General features: G+C 44.4%; 1 protein-coding gene and 1 long non-coding RNA gene across 2 annotated transcripts in view; one reads left to right on the top strand and one right to left on the bottom strand.

The window, feature by feature from the left end:
- LOC103104126 (uncharacterized) overlaps window positions 1–7,839 on the bottom strand; it is a 114,368-nt gene extending 106,529 nt beyond the window's left edge. The window contains exon 1 of the long non-coding RNA XR_001627635.2: window positions 6,866–7,839. This is a non-coding gene — a long non-coding RNA (uncharacterized LOC103104126). The remainder of the gene's footprint in view (window positions 1–6,865) is intronic.
- A 1,823-nt stretch (window positions 7,840–9,662) lies between these two features.
- On the top strand, window positions 9,663–12,834 carry CCN1 (cellular communication network factor 1). Its single transcript, XM_007480592.3, has 5 exons — window positions 9,663–10,033; window positions 10,372–10,585; window positions 10,966–11,325; window positions 11,516–11,724; window positions 11,866–12,834. Exons 1-5 carry the CDS (start codon window positions 9,971–9,973, stop codon window positions 12,166–12,168), a joined length of 1,149 nt encoding a protein of 382 aa, XP_007480654.1. The 5' UTR covers window positions 9,663–9,970; the 3' UTR covers window positions 12,169–12,834.
- The last annotated feature ends 1,508 nt before the right edge of the window (window positions 12,835–14,342 follow it).

Below are 14,342 nucleotides of genomic sequence, written 5' to 3'. Positions count from 1 at the left end.
GGCTAGATCAGGTCTTCCTAACTCCAGGCCCAGCACTTTATCCACTGTACCACCTAGTTGCCTTATCCAATCACTAGCAAAATTGAAATGAGACCCTAGGAAGTACTTTGACCCTACACTGGAGATCACAGCTATTAAATAGTCTATATGTGGTCACAGGATTATGAATTTAGACCTACAAGAGATCTTAGAGGCCACCTAGACCAGTGGTGTCGAACTCAGATAGAAACAGGTCCACTGAAATCAGTATACCATAATCCTTGCAGACCACATAATGATTTAGTTTTAAAACAGAATATTATCTATATTTTATTGTATTTTAATTTATTTTGCTAAAAAAAATCACATTTCTGGTATCTTGCAGGCCATGTACTTGACATCTTTGAACTAGACCAGTGATGGTGAACCTTTTAGAGATGGAGTACCTTGTCCTTCCAACCCCCCCCCCCCCCGACCCCCAGACCTAGTGCCATACCCCTCACTCCAATATGCTGAATATGCCCCCTGCCTTTACCCCACACAGGAGAGGGAGGAACCGCTCCTATTGGGTTGCTGGGTTGAGGGGCGGGTGAAGTGAACAATGTCCTCAATGAGTGTAGAGACTCTGCCACCTGTGAGCCACCTACCTTACTCCCTGTGCATACCTATTGGACTGCTGGGCAGAGGGGTGGGGGAATGTGATAAAATGTCATCAGGCACAGTAGAGGGGGGAGGGGAGCAGTTCCCCCAAATCTCTCTGCCTTTCTAGTAATGAACTTGGGGGGGGGGGCTGAGGGGAAGTGTGGTATGCACTCACAGAGAGTGCTCTGTGTGCCATCTTTGGCACCCATGCCATAGGTTTGCCATCACTGGTCTAGACCAATTGCCCCTTACTACATAGGCAAAGAAACTAAGTTCAAGATAAAGGAGGTGTCATAACTACAAACTTAAGACTGACAAAGTGCTTTGCATATGATAATTCATTTCATCTCTACAACTCTAGGAGGTAAGTCCTGTTATTATCTCTATTTTATAGATGAGGAAATTGAGGCAAAGAGAGGCTAAACAACTTGCTCAGAATCACACAGCTGGCAAGTGAATGAGACAAGATTAGAATTCAGGTCTGTCTGTTGCCAAGAAGCAGAGGAGAAAGAAAAGGAAGAAGGAAGCATTGGAGAAATACAAGACACTGTAAACTGGCATGTGCTCTGGCTAGTTGCCAACTTCATTTCTATTTATTAATATCTCCCAAAGCCTCAAGGATTCCTGTATGTAAGATACACTGCTGCTTTGGAAACTTTAAAGCACTAAAGAAATATGAGTTCTGATGAGTATTATTGTCCTCAGGGGTTGCCATACAGGTTGCCTGGTGTGGCCCAATTCCTTTCTGTTGTGTGGGTGACTATGGAAGGTATACAGTTTAGTTTGCCTCAAGTCACAAAAACGGCAAAACTAGGTTATGGTGGAAAGGTCTCAAAAATATTTTTTTCCTCTCTGTTCTGACACATCTCTTGTCCCTGTTGCAGGTTTCAGAGGCAGTTAAAACAAGCTGAGGCAGGGATGGAAGGGAGAGAAGCCTCCTGAGCTCTCTTACCCATCCGTGACGGGTTTTGCCTTTAAAAGCCAGGGCTCCCCATTGCTTGAAAACAAATCTAGATTCCTGATCGGTTTAGAAAAATGAGCAGATGACATATCCGTGATGAGATGGCAGGAGGGTCTGGGTGAATATCCCTACACGTTTGAGGTGGATCAGAGTAACTACCATGATTTACCCTAAAAGAGAAACAAGGTACTGCCATGACTGGAGTGAGGAAGACCTGGATTTGAAGCCCACTGCAGATACTTATTGGGTGGGCAAGTCACTTAATTAAACCTCTGTTCCTCAGTTGTTTCATCTGTAAAATTAAAGGGTCAGATATAATCAGCTCTGGATTCATGATGTATATCATGACCAGAGTCTGAATCCTGATCACATATAGACCACACCAAAGGATTATAGAATTTTAGGGCTGGAAGGGATGTTATAGATGATCTTGCTCAATACACTTCCCTAACTTCATTTTATACTTCTCAGCTGTGTGACCCTGGACAAGTCACTTAACCCCTATTGCCTAGCCCTTACCACCCTTCCATCTTGGAATCAATACACAGTAGTAGTATTTATGTAGTACTTTAAGGCTTGGGAAGTTTTCATAAATACTATGTCATTCGAGTCTCACAAGAATGCTGGGAGGTAGGTCATATTGTTATCTCCCCTTGACAAATAAGGAAACTGTGTGAAGATTTGAACTCAAGTCTTCTAGATAGCAAGTCCACTAGTGGCTCTACCTCTAGCTACCCTGGATCTGAGTTGACTGGAAAATTCAGAGCCTTCTTTAAAAGGATTGGGGGAGAAGTATCATATAGTAGAAAGGTTACTGGACAGAAAGAACCTGGTTCTCATCCTATGTTTTGCAATAACTATCTACCCTCTAAGTCTGTTTCCTCACCTGTAAAATGGAGGCATTATCACTCTCACAGGGTTGTTGAAAACACCAGTAGGGTATTTCTGGGGTGGAAATTCCCTTCACTGATGCAGAATAACAACTTGTTACAGGAAGACTAAAATAGTAATTGATAATGATGAGAATAAAAATACCTAGCACTGGTGTAGAGTTTTAAGGTTTGCAAAACATTTTATAAATATCATTTGATCCACACAACAGCCCTGTGAAGTAGATGCTATCTTAATCCCATTTGCAAATGACATGTTAAGTGACTTGCCCAGAATCAGGAAACTAGTGCATAGCAGAGCTGTTTTTCTAGAGGCTAGCTTTCTATCCATACTCTCCTGAAAACCTTAAAGTACAAAATCAAGGGGATGTTATACAGGCATGTGACTTGGGAAAGGTCACTGTGTCCCTTTGTATCTCAATTTCCTTTATTGTAAAAGAAAAGTTCTAGATAGATGGTCCTTAAGCTCTCTTTTAGTTCTATAATCCTATGAAAAGTGGCTTGCCCATTTAGACACAGCTTGTGAGTTAAAGAGTTACAATTACAATCCTAGGCTTTTTATTCTCCATCCATTATTTTCACAACACAATTCAACTCCATCATCCCTCCAACACACAGAATTAGTGGAGTAGACTTAGGATCATGAATCTAGCATTGAAAAGAAGCCATCTAGTCTGACCTTTCATTTTTTAAAATGAAGAAATTGAAGTTCATAGTGGTTAAGTGACTTGCCCAAGGTCACACATGGAATATCAGGTGCTGTCAGATCTCTGAAAAGTTCTCCATTCTCCACCTGCAGAGAACAAGCTTTTAAAGCTGAGTTACTCTGCTTTGTTTTGTTGTAGCTGCTGGCAATAGTGTGTGTTTGCAATTTGTTTGCCCTGTAATGCACAAATTACAACATATCGCAGACTACAGAATATAAGAGGTGAAGGTCAATTCTCAGCTCACTGATCTGAAGCCAGCCAGTTCTGATGGCAATCTGTCACTATTACAGAACATCTGGCCACATCACATTGCAGGGTGGGGTGGAAGAGGGATCTCCAAGTCTGTTCCTATGAAACACTTTTACACTATCACAAAACAAAAAACTTCTGTAAGGTAGGGAACTATTAATGCCTAGTTTCCTATGGACTGCCTCCAGAGAAAGGAAATAAACAACAAGATACACTTCCCATTGGATACAGATGTGCTGAGTACATCCTGGGATGTTTCCAAGGCAATGCCAGCTACTTACAACATTATTGGGGGTGGGGGAAGAAAAAGGAAAAGGACAGGGAGGGGAAAGGGGCCTGGAGTATGTTGTGGGAATGGAGATCCAACCGATTTTAAATGTTGGACTGTCTATCCAGCATGAATTGGGTGGCATTATTGATCTTTAGACAATTTTCTTTTGGACTAAATCTGTGGTTTTAGTGGTACAGGGAACTCACAGCGAGAAAGTTCCTTCTCCCAGTTCAGATGGATATCTGCTCTGAAACTTTTCTTTAGAGTTATGGGGGGGGGGGGGGAGGGAAGGACAAAAAATACAGTGACTTTCTCCAGATCACACAAATGTGGGTCAGATGAAGAATGAGAACCCCAGATGTTCCTGACACAATAGCTGGCTCTCCCTCAATTTCACTGGGTTGATTCTAAAGCAGGGATTCTCAACGACAGACCTCTACTGAACATTTCCCTCAATTACTTAAAAACATTTCCCAAGAAAGGGTTTACACCACAAAAAAGGGTTAAGAACTGCCCTAAACAGAATTTTTTTAACCTTATGGAGAGCCAAAGTCCATTCAAAATCGACAAATAGGAGATCTGAAAAGTCTCAGCTATTCTCAATGAATATGAATTTCTATCAGCTGGTTATCATATGTGTTGTGGCTATGTGTAGCCAAGAGAAGTTTTTAAGAACAGGTAGAGAATCAAGAGTCCTGAAACTTTTCTCTTGGTTCCACACTTGGGGAAGATGTAAGGATGAAGACCAGGAGCTTCTGGAGGAAGGTGAGACAGACTAATAAACAAGAGAGGTTGTGGGCAGGTGGAAAACTCAAACTTTACCTATTTGTACCATTTTTCCTATAGCACTGGGCAGAATGCCAGTCTAGAGTCCAAACATCCTCCTTTTCCCAATCCTTACCCCAAGTCCCCCAAATCTATCTTGGGTGGGGCAGGTGTTTTGAGCCAACGACTTTTCTAAAGCATCAGACGCTGTAGAAAGCCCTAGGGAGTCAAAGAAACGCAGAAACCGGAACTTGCCTTCCAGAACTTTATATTTTGATGAAAGAGACTACATGTAATTACCTAGGCATAGTACTTAAAATCTAATAGGAGACATTGCGTAGAAGAAACTAATTTGAAAAGGCTTTAGCCTGAGAAAAAAAACGATGCAGAGAATTATTGAGACATCTCTGAGTAGTCCAGGACCTGGCCACTTAGGACAGAACAACAACCGATTGTTTTAGGAAAGCTGCGTCACCGGAGTGGTAGTAGAGGAAAGTGACCCAAACCCAGATAGCCAGTCCCAGCCTAATACATGAGACAAACAAGAACAGTGAGGCCTTAGAGCTGGAGGCAGCCCACAAACAGGCGAGGACTCGTGTATTATTGTGGGGGCAGGGAGGAAGGGAGGGAACCGGGACTACCATCAGGCAGGGGATTCCCTTCCCATACCTCCTCCTCCCCTCCTCCAGCGCATTTTTAACACTCGCAGGAGAGATCCCCAAAGTGGTGGAAAGGAAGGAAAGGGTTGTAACCCTCCGCAGGATATCCCGTGTGTGTGTGTGTGTGTGTGTGTGTGTGTGTGTGTGTGTGTGTGTGTGTGTGTGTGTTTTCTTTCTTTCTTTTTTTTCTTAATGATGAAATGACTCTTGGAATGGAAAGTAAAAAAAAAAAAAAAAACTGCGTACTTGGCAGATTCCAACCTGGAGGCACTCCCGAGCCGGGGGATGGGTCCCCTGAGACAAGGGAGGGGGGGAGGAAGGAGGAAGGCCCGGGGTTCTCCTAGACGACCCACATTTTCAGGAATGCAGCAGGGTCAAAGGCCCGCGATTTCTAGCGGCAATCTCAAAGGCCCTGGCTGGAACCGCCCGCCTAGCAGCGTCGAAGGATGACGGAGCTCCTCAAGACTTTCACCAAATATGGGCCTGGGCTGGAAATGTCCTGGACCTAGCGCCGCCGGAAATCTCGGATTCTGGCAACGTGAGCGTCTCCTCCTAGCAAAAGCCTAAATGAAAAAGGGGGCAGGGCCTGCTACCAGCCGGCGGCGGCTCCCCTACCCCACCCACCCCCTTCTTCCAGCAGCGGCAGCAGCAGCAGGGGGGCATCTGCCAACCCCGAAGCCCTTCCCTCCCTTTCCGAGCCCCAGCTGCACTGACAGCGTCTGGAGACGGAGGCGCGGGCCGGGAGCGGACGGACTGTCAACCCGTCTACTCGAGCTCCCCTAGACGGCTGCAGCAGGCTCTCAGCCAAGACCGAAGTGCGTGCAGCCCCGGAGAGAAATCAGTTTCACGAAAGCACAGCCGAAGACAACCGCATACAATAGAAAGGAATGTTGAATGAAAGGAATAGAATGTTAGAACTCAGAGTGACCTAAGATGCTGGATGGATTTGTCGGGGTGATGGGGGTGGGGTGGGGGTGGGGAGAGGGTTTACAACTGCTCTAGAGCACTGGGTTGGATTTTGAAAGGTTCTAGTTTCCACCCCTCTTACTGTGATCTTGGAGAAGGTCATACTTAGCCTCTCAAAGATCTGTTTTCTCATCTGTAAAATGAGATGGTTGTACTACACGCTCTTCTAAGGTCTCTTCCAGGCTCTCTAAAGTATGCCCTTATAAAGCTGTGCTCCCTCACTTTGTATACTTCCTTTGCTCAAATTCCCAGTTTTTACCTGGGGTTCCTCTTTAATGATCTTTTTGAGTAAGGACGGATGGGGATGAGTCACAACTGATGTTCAATTCTTGGGCAGGGGGGTGGGGGGGCATGGAGGAAGGTTGGATTGGTCCTAAAATCAAAAGTTGTCAAAAGTGTGAACGTGAACATATAATAATAAATAAGCAAGTAAATGGTACGGCCGAAATACACGCATACCTGGATATATGCGTGATGGGGGGGGGGGGGGATGACTGAAAAAACAATCCAAGGTTATTATTACTCTAAGTTACTACCAATCACACAAGTGGCCCCCCTTTTTCATCCTTTGTACTCCCCTGACATCATTAACGCAAGAATTGTCCCCACAACTCAGTCCCAGGTCAGGAAGGAACTGTAGAAGACAAGCCCCTTCTCTGTGGCTCACAGCCTAAAGAAATAAGGCTGCTCTTATTCCTGAAAATGGTACCAAATGAAAAGAAAAGAAAGAAAGAAAACAACCCTCCAGCAGAATTAGCACCCGAAGCAACACTTACCCATAAACATTTGCACATTTCCCCCCAGTCCGTCAACATGAAATGATCTTCTCTGGTTCTCTCAGAGGTGGAAACGAGAAGGCGACGAGACGTCTGGGGTTTCTGGACCATCCTTCAGAGAGGAACGTGTGGAACTGCGGCTTTTCCTCGCTCCTAAAAGCCTGTCCTTTATTCACAGTTGCACACAGGACATACTGTATGGTAATACTATGCACACAGGTTAATAGCAGACACCCCACTAGCTGCCCCCACCCCTTCATTTTTTTCCTCGCTGCTCTTCTCTTCCCCCTACTCCCCTCCCCCACCCCGCCTTCGTTCCCCTTCTCTACTCCACCCTTCATGCTTCTTCTTGGGCCACTGGCTGGAGGGGTTTATAAATTTCTCCTCTCAGGCAGACTCTGGTCCTCCTCCATCCTGAAGAGAACTAAAGAAACAAGCCCACACACCCAGTGTCAAAAACTTTAATCCGATTTTTCAAAGAATCCCTGGTATGGTATTTCTTAAAAAATGCGGTGGTGTAGCAGATCAGGCTTCTTTCCCCTCCCCTCCCCCTCCATCACCAATAAACGAATAGGTTATATACAGCCAATTGGATCCTCCACTGTTATTTTCTTTTAAAGCATGATTGCGTGAAAAACAAGGAATTCCGAAGAATTTCCTGCCCTGGGAACAGAAGTGAAGTCTATATTTAACAACATTTAAAGCTGTCGAGAATGCTTTGTGGTTGGATAACAGAGGCAGAAAAATGTTAAAAATGCAGGCTACTGCTATACCAAATATGGAAATATTGTTACGTCTGGTGTCTGATTCACCATCTGGAAATACTTACAGCCATGAAGTCAAATAGAAAAGACGCCACAACAGAAGCCAGGAACTCTTCTCTCCAGTCTCCATTCTCTCTCCATGCTTCCTCCCTCCTCCCTTCCACAGACACCCTCCTCCTGAGTCCTTCATTAACTAAAAACTGTTAAAGGAATCTGAATTCGAGGAAGGGACATCCTAGCCAATAGGATGAGTTTAGTTATGGGTGAGAGCAGGGCCTAAACCTTTTATTTATTTGCCTAACCTTTAACGGTTTGATTTTATTGAAAAGAATCATTTGTCTGTAATAGCCTTAAATCAGGCCCTACATTCTCAGTAAATACTATACTAGTTGAGGAGAATGAATATTTCTTGGCATGAGAAATTCAACTCTTTCTTCCTTTTCAAGGGAAAAGTGCCACTAGTACTATAGCTTACCCTTGCCTGCTATAAGAAGGGTCATGGAAAGTTCAATATTTCCTAGAAATGTTAGTTTTGAATACCTAGGGTCTACCTTGCTAAATTAGCTTATTTATTCATTTATTTTTGTTTAGAATAGGCCTAAAACTGGAAAAGAATTGAAGTTTTGTTCCAATAGCAAGCATTAAAGAGACCGAGATATCTGTGCATTGTCCATCATAAGTTATGAGACCTGAGGTTGCTTTTTATAGTTTTAACATAACTGTAAATTTCTTTGAGGGTGTTGGTGATATTCAGAGAATAAATTGCATTCATAGGGTCTTTACTCAGAAAGTAGCAGGTAGAATATGACACTTATAAACCATCTGGGACTATTTTTGTCATGGAAAAATGACACAGCTAGCTACTACCTTTTTAAATAACATTTTTATTTCTCAATACCACATTTAAAAATAAGCCTAGGCAGAAGTTCAATGTAATTGCCCTGAGAAGGGAAGTTTCCAGTCCAAGAGATCCGTAGGTAAGACTTTCAAAATACTGTACATTTCAAGTTTAGGAGCAGATTCTTAGGTGGGAATTGGCCCTTGTTCCCTCTTTCATCCCCTCTCCACCCATAGGTTTTCAGCAAAATGCAGTTGGGAATGGAGTCCAAACTAGAATTCCTGCAGGACCTGTGAGTGACTGAAGTAAAACATCTATAGAAGTCATCATTTCATTCCTGGTTAGCTGCTTATCATCTGCCTTTAAGAATATGAAGTAGAAAGCACTCTCCCTGCGAGCCTATGGCAACTGCAAATCCAGGCACTAGGCTAGGACAAAAGTAGGTACCTCCAAACACGAACAAGTTTGAGCTGAGGGGTGCAGAGGAGAGCATTGCTCGAAAGGTTGCCCAATAACGAGAAATGGCTTGTTGTTTTACTTTCATTCATAAACGCCAGTATTCATTTGCAGCATACATTCTAATGTACAGATACTGTATATCAATACAGTAGGCTAAAGTTTGGGGACATTCAGTAATGAATACTAGTATGTATCAGAAAGACTTCCTCTCCCCAGTTTCTCCCTTCCCTCTTCCCCCCCACCCTTCATGCCTCCAAAGATGCTTTACTCAGTCTCTCAGTGTAAATAAAACAGTTCGCTGCCTTCCGGGGACGAAAGCTTTAGGAGCCTGCCTATTAAAATAAAAATCAGCAAATAAATATGCTTTTGTTCCTCCCTCTCGGATCCTCCCACCCTCCAACCCCCCCAGTTAGTTCTTTATCTGTTTCCCGGGTCCCCATTGCACTTGCGATCACTTTCCCCACTTTGCATTACACACCTCCTCTTTTCCCCAGCCTCCAGCAAGGAAAATCCTCCCAGATCTAAGTGGTTATTTAAAGTGGAAAAAATGGGCTGTTTTCTTGATGGGTCTGGGACAAAAAAGGTGCAAGGAAGCCAGGGGAGGCGCTTGGATGGAGCCCGCGCCAAAGAAGCATTCCTGAGATGTTTGAGAATTCTGGAACGCTCAGACAAGCGCCTACGTCACTCAGCTGCAACACGCGGCTGAGCTGGGCTCAGAGTATAAAAGGCGCCGTCCTCGGCTCCTCCGCAGACTGCAAGAGAATCTCCCCCGAAAGCGTGCTGGGTGACCTCGGCAGTTGCAAGTAGCCCGCAGCAGCTGCTCTTGCTGAGCCTCCGATCTCCGAGGAAGAAGTCGCGCCTGCTGCCGGATCTTTGAGTCGTCTCTCCCCGAAGGCAGATTCAGAGCCCAGTACCAGCCTCGCTAGTCAGGCTCAAGACTTCCCCGGCTCTGCCTAAAGTTACCCTTGTGTGTTTCTCTCTCTCCCTCTCTCTCTCTCTCTTTTTGTTGCTGCAATAGCTCGGGGGCTATTCCTACGCCTAACAATGAGTGCCCAGGCAGCCAGAGTTCTCGCCTTTGCCGTCACCTTCTTCCATTTAGCCAGGCTGGTAAGTTTTGCAGCCCTCGTACAGCTTGCTTACTTTTCCTCCTAAAGGGATCCCCTTAGCGCTGTCCCCAGCCCCAACCGCAGCCCTGGGTGGGGAGGGGGCGAAAGAGAAAGTCAGAGAGGCAAACTTGTTGTAAGCCTTCCATTATCGAACCTGCCCTGCCCCTTGAAAACCTTGAGACCTTCTCAGGGACGTTCGGTCCCCGAATGAACTTGGCCACCTTAGAAGCCACACCGGTCCGGCCAGAGTGGCGCTTTAGCTCCAAGCCTTGAGATCTCCCTGACCCCGGGGCTCCTTGGCACTCTTCAGCCTTTCACTGTGTCCCTTTCTCGCTTCAGGCGTTCTCCACCTGCCCAGCTTCCTGCCAGTGTCCCCTCGAGGTGCCCAAATGTGCTCCAGGAGTGGGCCTGGTTCTGGACGACTGTAGATGCTGCAAAGTCTGTGCTAAACAGCTCAACGAAGACTGCAGTAAACTGCAGCCTTGCGACCACACCAAGGGACTGGAATGCAACTTCGGCGCCAGCTCCACTGCTCTAAAGGGGATCTGCAGAGGTGAGATGCTTGCGGTTTGGCCCCCTAAACCAAGGGCAACAATAACAATAATAATAGTCCCCTGTAGTCCACCAGTTTGGTCCTACTGAGGCCATGTATGGCTATGCTTTGTTGTTGGTAGCTTGGCAGAAAGGCAGATGATTTCAGCAGTCTGGAATGCAATTCAGTATGTCTGGGCCCCGCTAAAAGCCCATACGGAAAAGTGATTCCTGACTAACTTATTGTTCTAGTCTTGGGGCTCCGGGGAATTGTAGGGGAACTTTACCATAAACTGAATTTAACAGAGCAGAAAATATGTAGGAGCTTCGAATCGTGATTGGGAGTGTTAACCCTATCTCTCCCCTTTCTCCCCCTTCCCTTTTTTGGGGTTCTCTCTGCAGCCCAGTCCGAGGGAAGACCTTGTGAATATAACTCGAGAATATACCAGAACGGTGAAAGTTTCCAACCCAACTGTAAACACCAGTGCACATGCATCGACGGAGCGGTGGGGTGCATTCCCCTGTGCCCTCAAGAACTGACTCTGCCCAACTTGGGCTGCACGAACCCCAGGCTGGTCAAAGTGGCCGGGCAGTGCTGTGAGGAATGGGTGTGTGACGACGACATCGCCAAAGATGCCCTGGATGATCTGGATGGGTTCGTGGGCAAGGGGCTTGAAATAGGAGCCTCTGAAATCGAACTGACCAAAAACAACGAGTTAATAGCCATCGGAAAAGGAGGCACCCCTTTAAAACAGCTCCCCGGTAAGTAGACGTTTAAATCTTGTAAAGGGAGCAGTTGAGAGAATTCTCGTATTAGTTTAAACTGTTAGATGTTTCAAAGTTGTTTCTTTCTGTGTATATAGTGGACCATTGAAAACTCATAATAACCCTCTTCTCTCTTCTTCTCTCTTTTCCTTCTCTCCGTCCTCTCCCCCCCCCCCCCCCATTATAGTTTTTGGATTGGAGCCACGCATCGTACATGGACTATTTCATAGCCAAAAATGCATTGTTCAAACAACTTCATGGTCCCATTGCTCCAAGACTTGTGGAACTGGAGTCTCGACCAGAGTAACCAATGACAACCCTCAATGCCGCTTGGTTAAAGAAACCAGAATTTGTGAAGTGCGCCCCTGTGGCCAGACAGTATATAGCATGTTCAAGGTCAGTTTCTAACTTAAAAGATTAAGAATTGTGGGTAGCTCAAGCTTCGTGGAAATTGTTACCAGGCACACGTGCCGTGGTTTTTCTTCCCAGAGAAATAATTGCTGGCTTTCCCTCCCCCTCCTCCATGTCTTCTTGCAGAAGGGAAAGAAATGCAACAAGACCAAGAAGTCTTCCAACCCTAAGAAGTTTACCTTTGCGGGATGCACCAGCCTCAAAAACTACCGCCCCAAATACTGTGGCAACTGCCTGGATGGAAGATGCTGCACACCCCAGCAGACCAGGACAGTCAAGGTCCGATTCCGCTGTGAGGACGGGGAGCTTGTCACCAAGAACGTCATGATGATCCAGTCTTGCAAATGCATGCAGAGCTGCCCACAGGTCCCTGAAGGCACCTTCCCCTTTTACAGGCTGTTCAACGACATCCACAAATTTAGGGACTAAACAGCCCATTGGGCTGGAGAGGGAAACTGAGGGGAGGCAGTGTCAGAATGGGAAATACCAAGACTCTTGGGGTTGGGCTGGGATGGGGGAGGGAGAAGGAGCCCTATTGTAGAAGTGTCTGTCGCCTTACTCATTCTTGAGTCACCTTTAAGGTATTTTTGAAACTTCCGAGTGCACTGTGCAGATGGACACCAAGGCAACCGAGATTTGAGAATACTTAATGCTTCATAGTATTGGAGCACCATTTTATTGCTTCATTTTGGAGCCTGTTATATTGACAACATTCTGCTTTCTGTTTGTAAATTATTTGGTAAACATATTTTTCTCTCTCTCTATGCCTTTTTAAAAAGAGATGATGTGAATAGTGGGACACCTGAAGACTTTTTGATCCTTTTTATAGAAGCAAATTGGAAATTTTTCCACCCTTCCCTGATGTGGCACTCTGTGAGTGTAAGCATGAGTGGCAGCTATGATGTACCAACTGCATCTGAACTGCAAACAGAAACCAGCTGTTTTAAGACTGAATGTTTTTATTTATCAAAAAATGTAGCTTTTCTTGGGAAAAAATGTAATACTGGAATAAGTTGTAAATGATTTTAATTTTATATTCAGTGAAAAAAATTTTATTTATGGAAGTAATCATTTAATAAAGAAATATTTACCTAACTTTGGAGTATGGCTCATAGATCCAGAGCTGGAAAGGACCCCAGGACTCATCTGGTCTTTCACTTCTTACAGAGAAGGAAACAGAGACTTTAAGAGGTCACAGGAACATAGAATCATAGATTTAGAGCCAGAAGGGGTGCTAGGGGTCATCTGGGCAAACCTTACTTTGCAGATGAGGAAACAGGCCAAAGAAGGTGAAGTGACTTGCTGATTTCCTATAGATAGTAAGTGATGGAACTGAGATTCAAATACAGGGCATCTGACTCCAGGTGGAGTTACCCCCCCCACCGCCCCCCCCCCCCATACCTCTGTGCTTTCCTAGATAGTTCAGTAATTTGGAGGGGCAGGGGCAGGGGGAGGGTACAAAAATGGAAATCATTGCCTTCATTTCTTCAGGGTAGAAAAATCTTGGGAATTAGGATCAGATAGTCATGCCATAAGGTCAGAATGAGGAAATTGCACACATATATGATACATGTATATTTTATTATATATACAATTCATAACAACTAGTGGCTTTTCCCCATAGGAGTTCAGAGCCTATTGAAACAGACTATTTCACTATCCTTCCCCAAACAAGTATAGTCTGTGAAATAAATGTAGTAGACTCACTAGACACTAATTGTTAGGCATTTAAAAAATCTCCTGGTTTATTGTATTTGAGTGTGTGGGTCAGGAGAGGAAAGACATCCACTATGAGAAATATTAGTTAATCTACCTTCCTTCTGACTGAGGGGAAATGGACCCATCGTGCAGAATGAATCAATATTTTTGGATATGGCCAATTCAGGAATATGTTTTGATCGAATATAACTATTTGTTATAAGGGCTTTTCTTTTTTCTTTTCCTTTTTTTTTAATGAGAGGAGGGAAAAATCCTTGTTGGCTGAAAAGGAAATAAGTCAGATTTTAAAAAAGAAAAGAGGACCGGAGGAAGTGCTCAGTAATATCAAATATTCAAAGAGATCAGAAGGATCAGAGTAGAAAAAAATTAGATTTGACAATTAAGAGATCCTTGTTAACTTTGGAGAAGACAGTATAAATGATGTAAAAAAAAGCTTCAATAAAACTTAGAAGCAGAAAAAAAAATCCTCAATTAATTCATAACCCAGGCTGCTCACACTAGAAAAGGAATAGCATTGGTCCTTTATCATGTCACAAAGGACTATTTGCTACTTATAGCCTTCAAAATTTAGACAATATCCTATCTAAAATGTAGATGAAAACGCTTTGTTAAAATGATGCTTGGCTGAATAATGGGATGAGGCTGTCTTATCCATCCTTCTGTATAATGATTTATTGCAAATTAAAGAAGTTGGGTTTAAAGGGCAAAAAAAAGGCGGGGTGGGAGTGAGGAATGAATTCTGCCATCTGGAGAAGGCAAGGCAAGTGTGCTGTCCCTAAATGAGCTTGAAGCAATGACTTGTGTTAATCCTAATAAGCTAGTGATTAAGTAAACATGCTATTAAATGGAGAGGAATGCCAGGAATTTCAAGTACTTTTCCAATA

Source organism: Monodelphis domestica, chromosome 2 (assembly GCF_027887165.1).
Source record: "Monodelphis domestica isolate mMonDom1 chromosome 2, mMonDom1.pri, whole genome shotgun sequence".
Lineage (NCBI taxonomy): Eukaryota > Metazoa > Chordata > Mammalia > Didelphimorphia > Didelphidae > Monodelphis > Monodelphis domestica.
The sequence above is the reverse complement of the archived record's forward strand: the minus strand, read 5'-3'. Positions and strand labels throughout refer to the sequence as shown.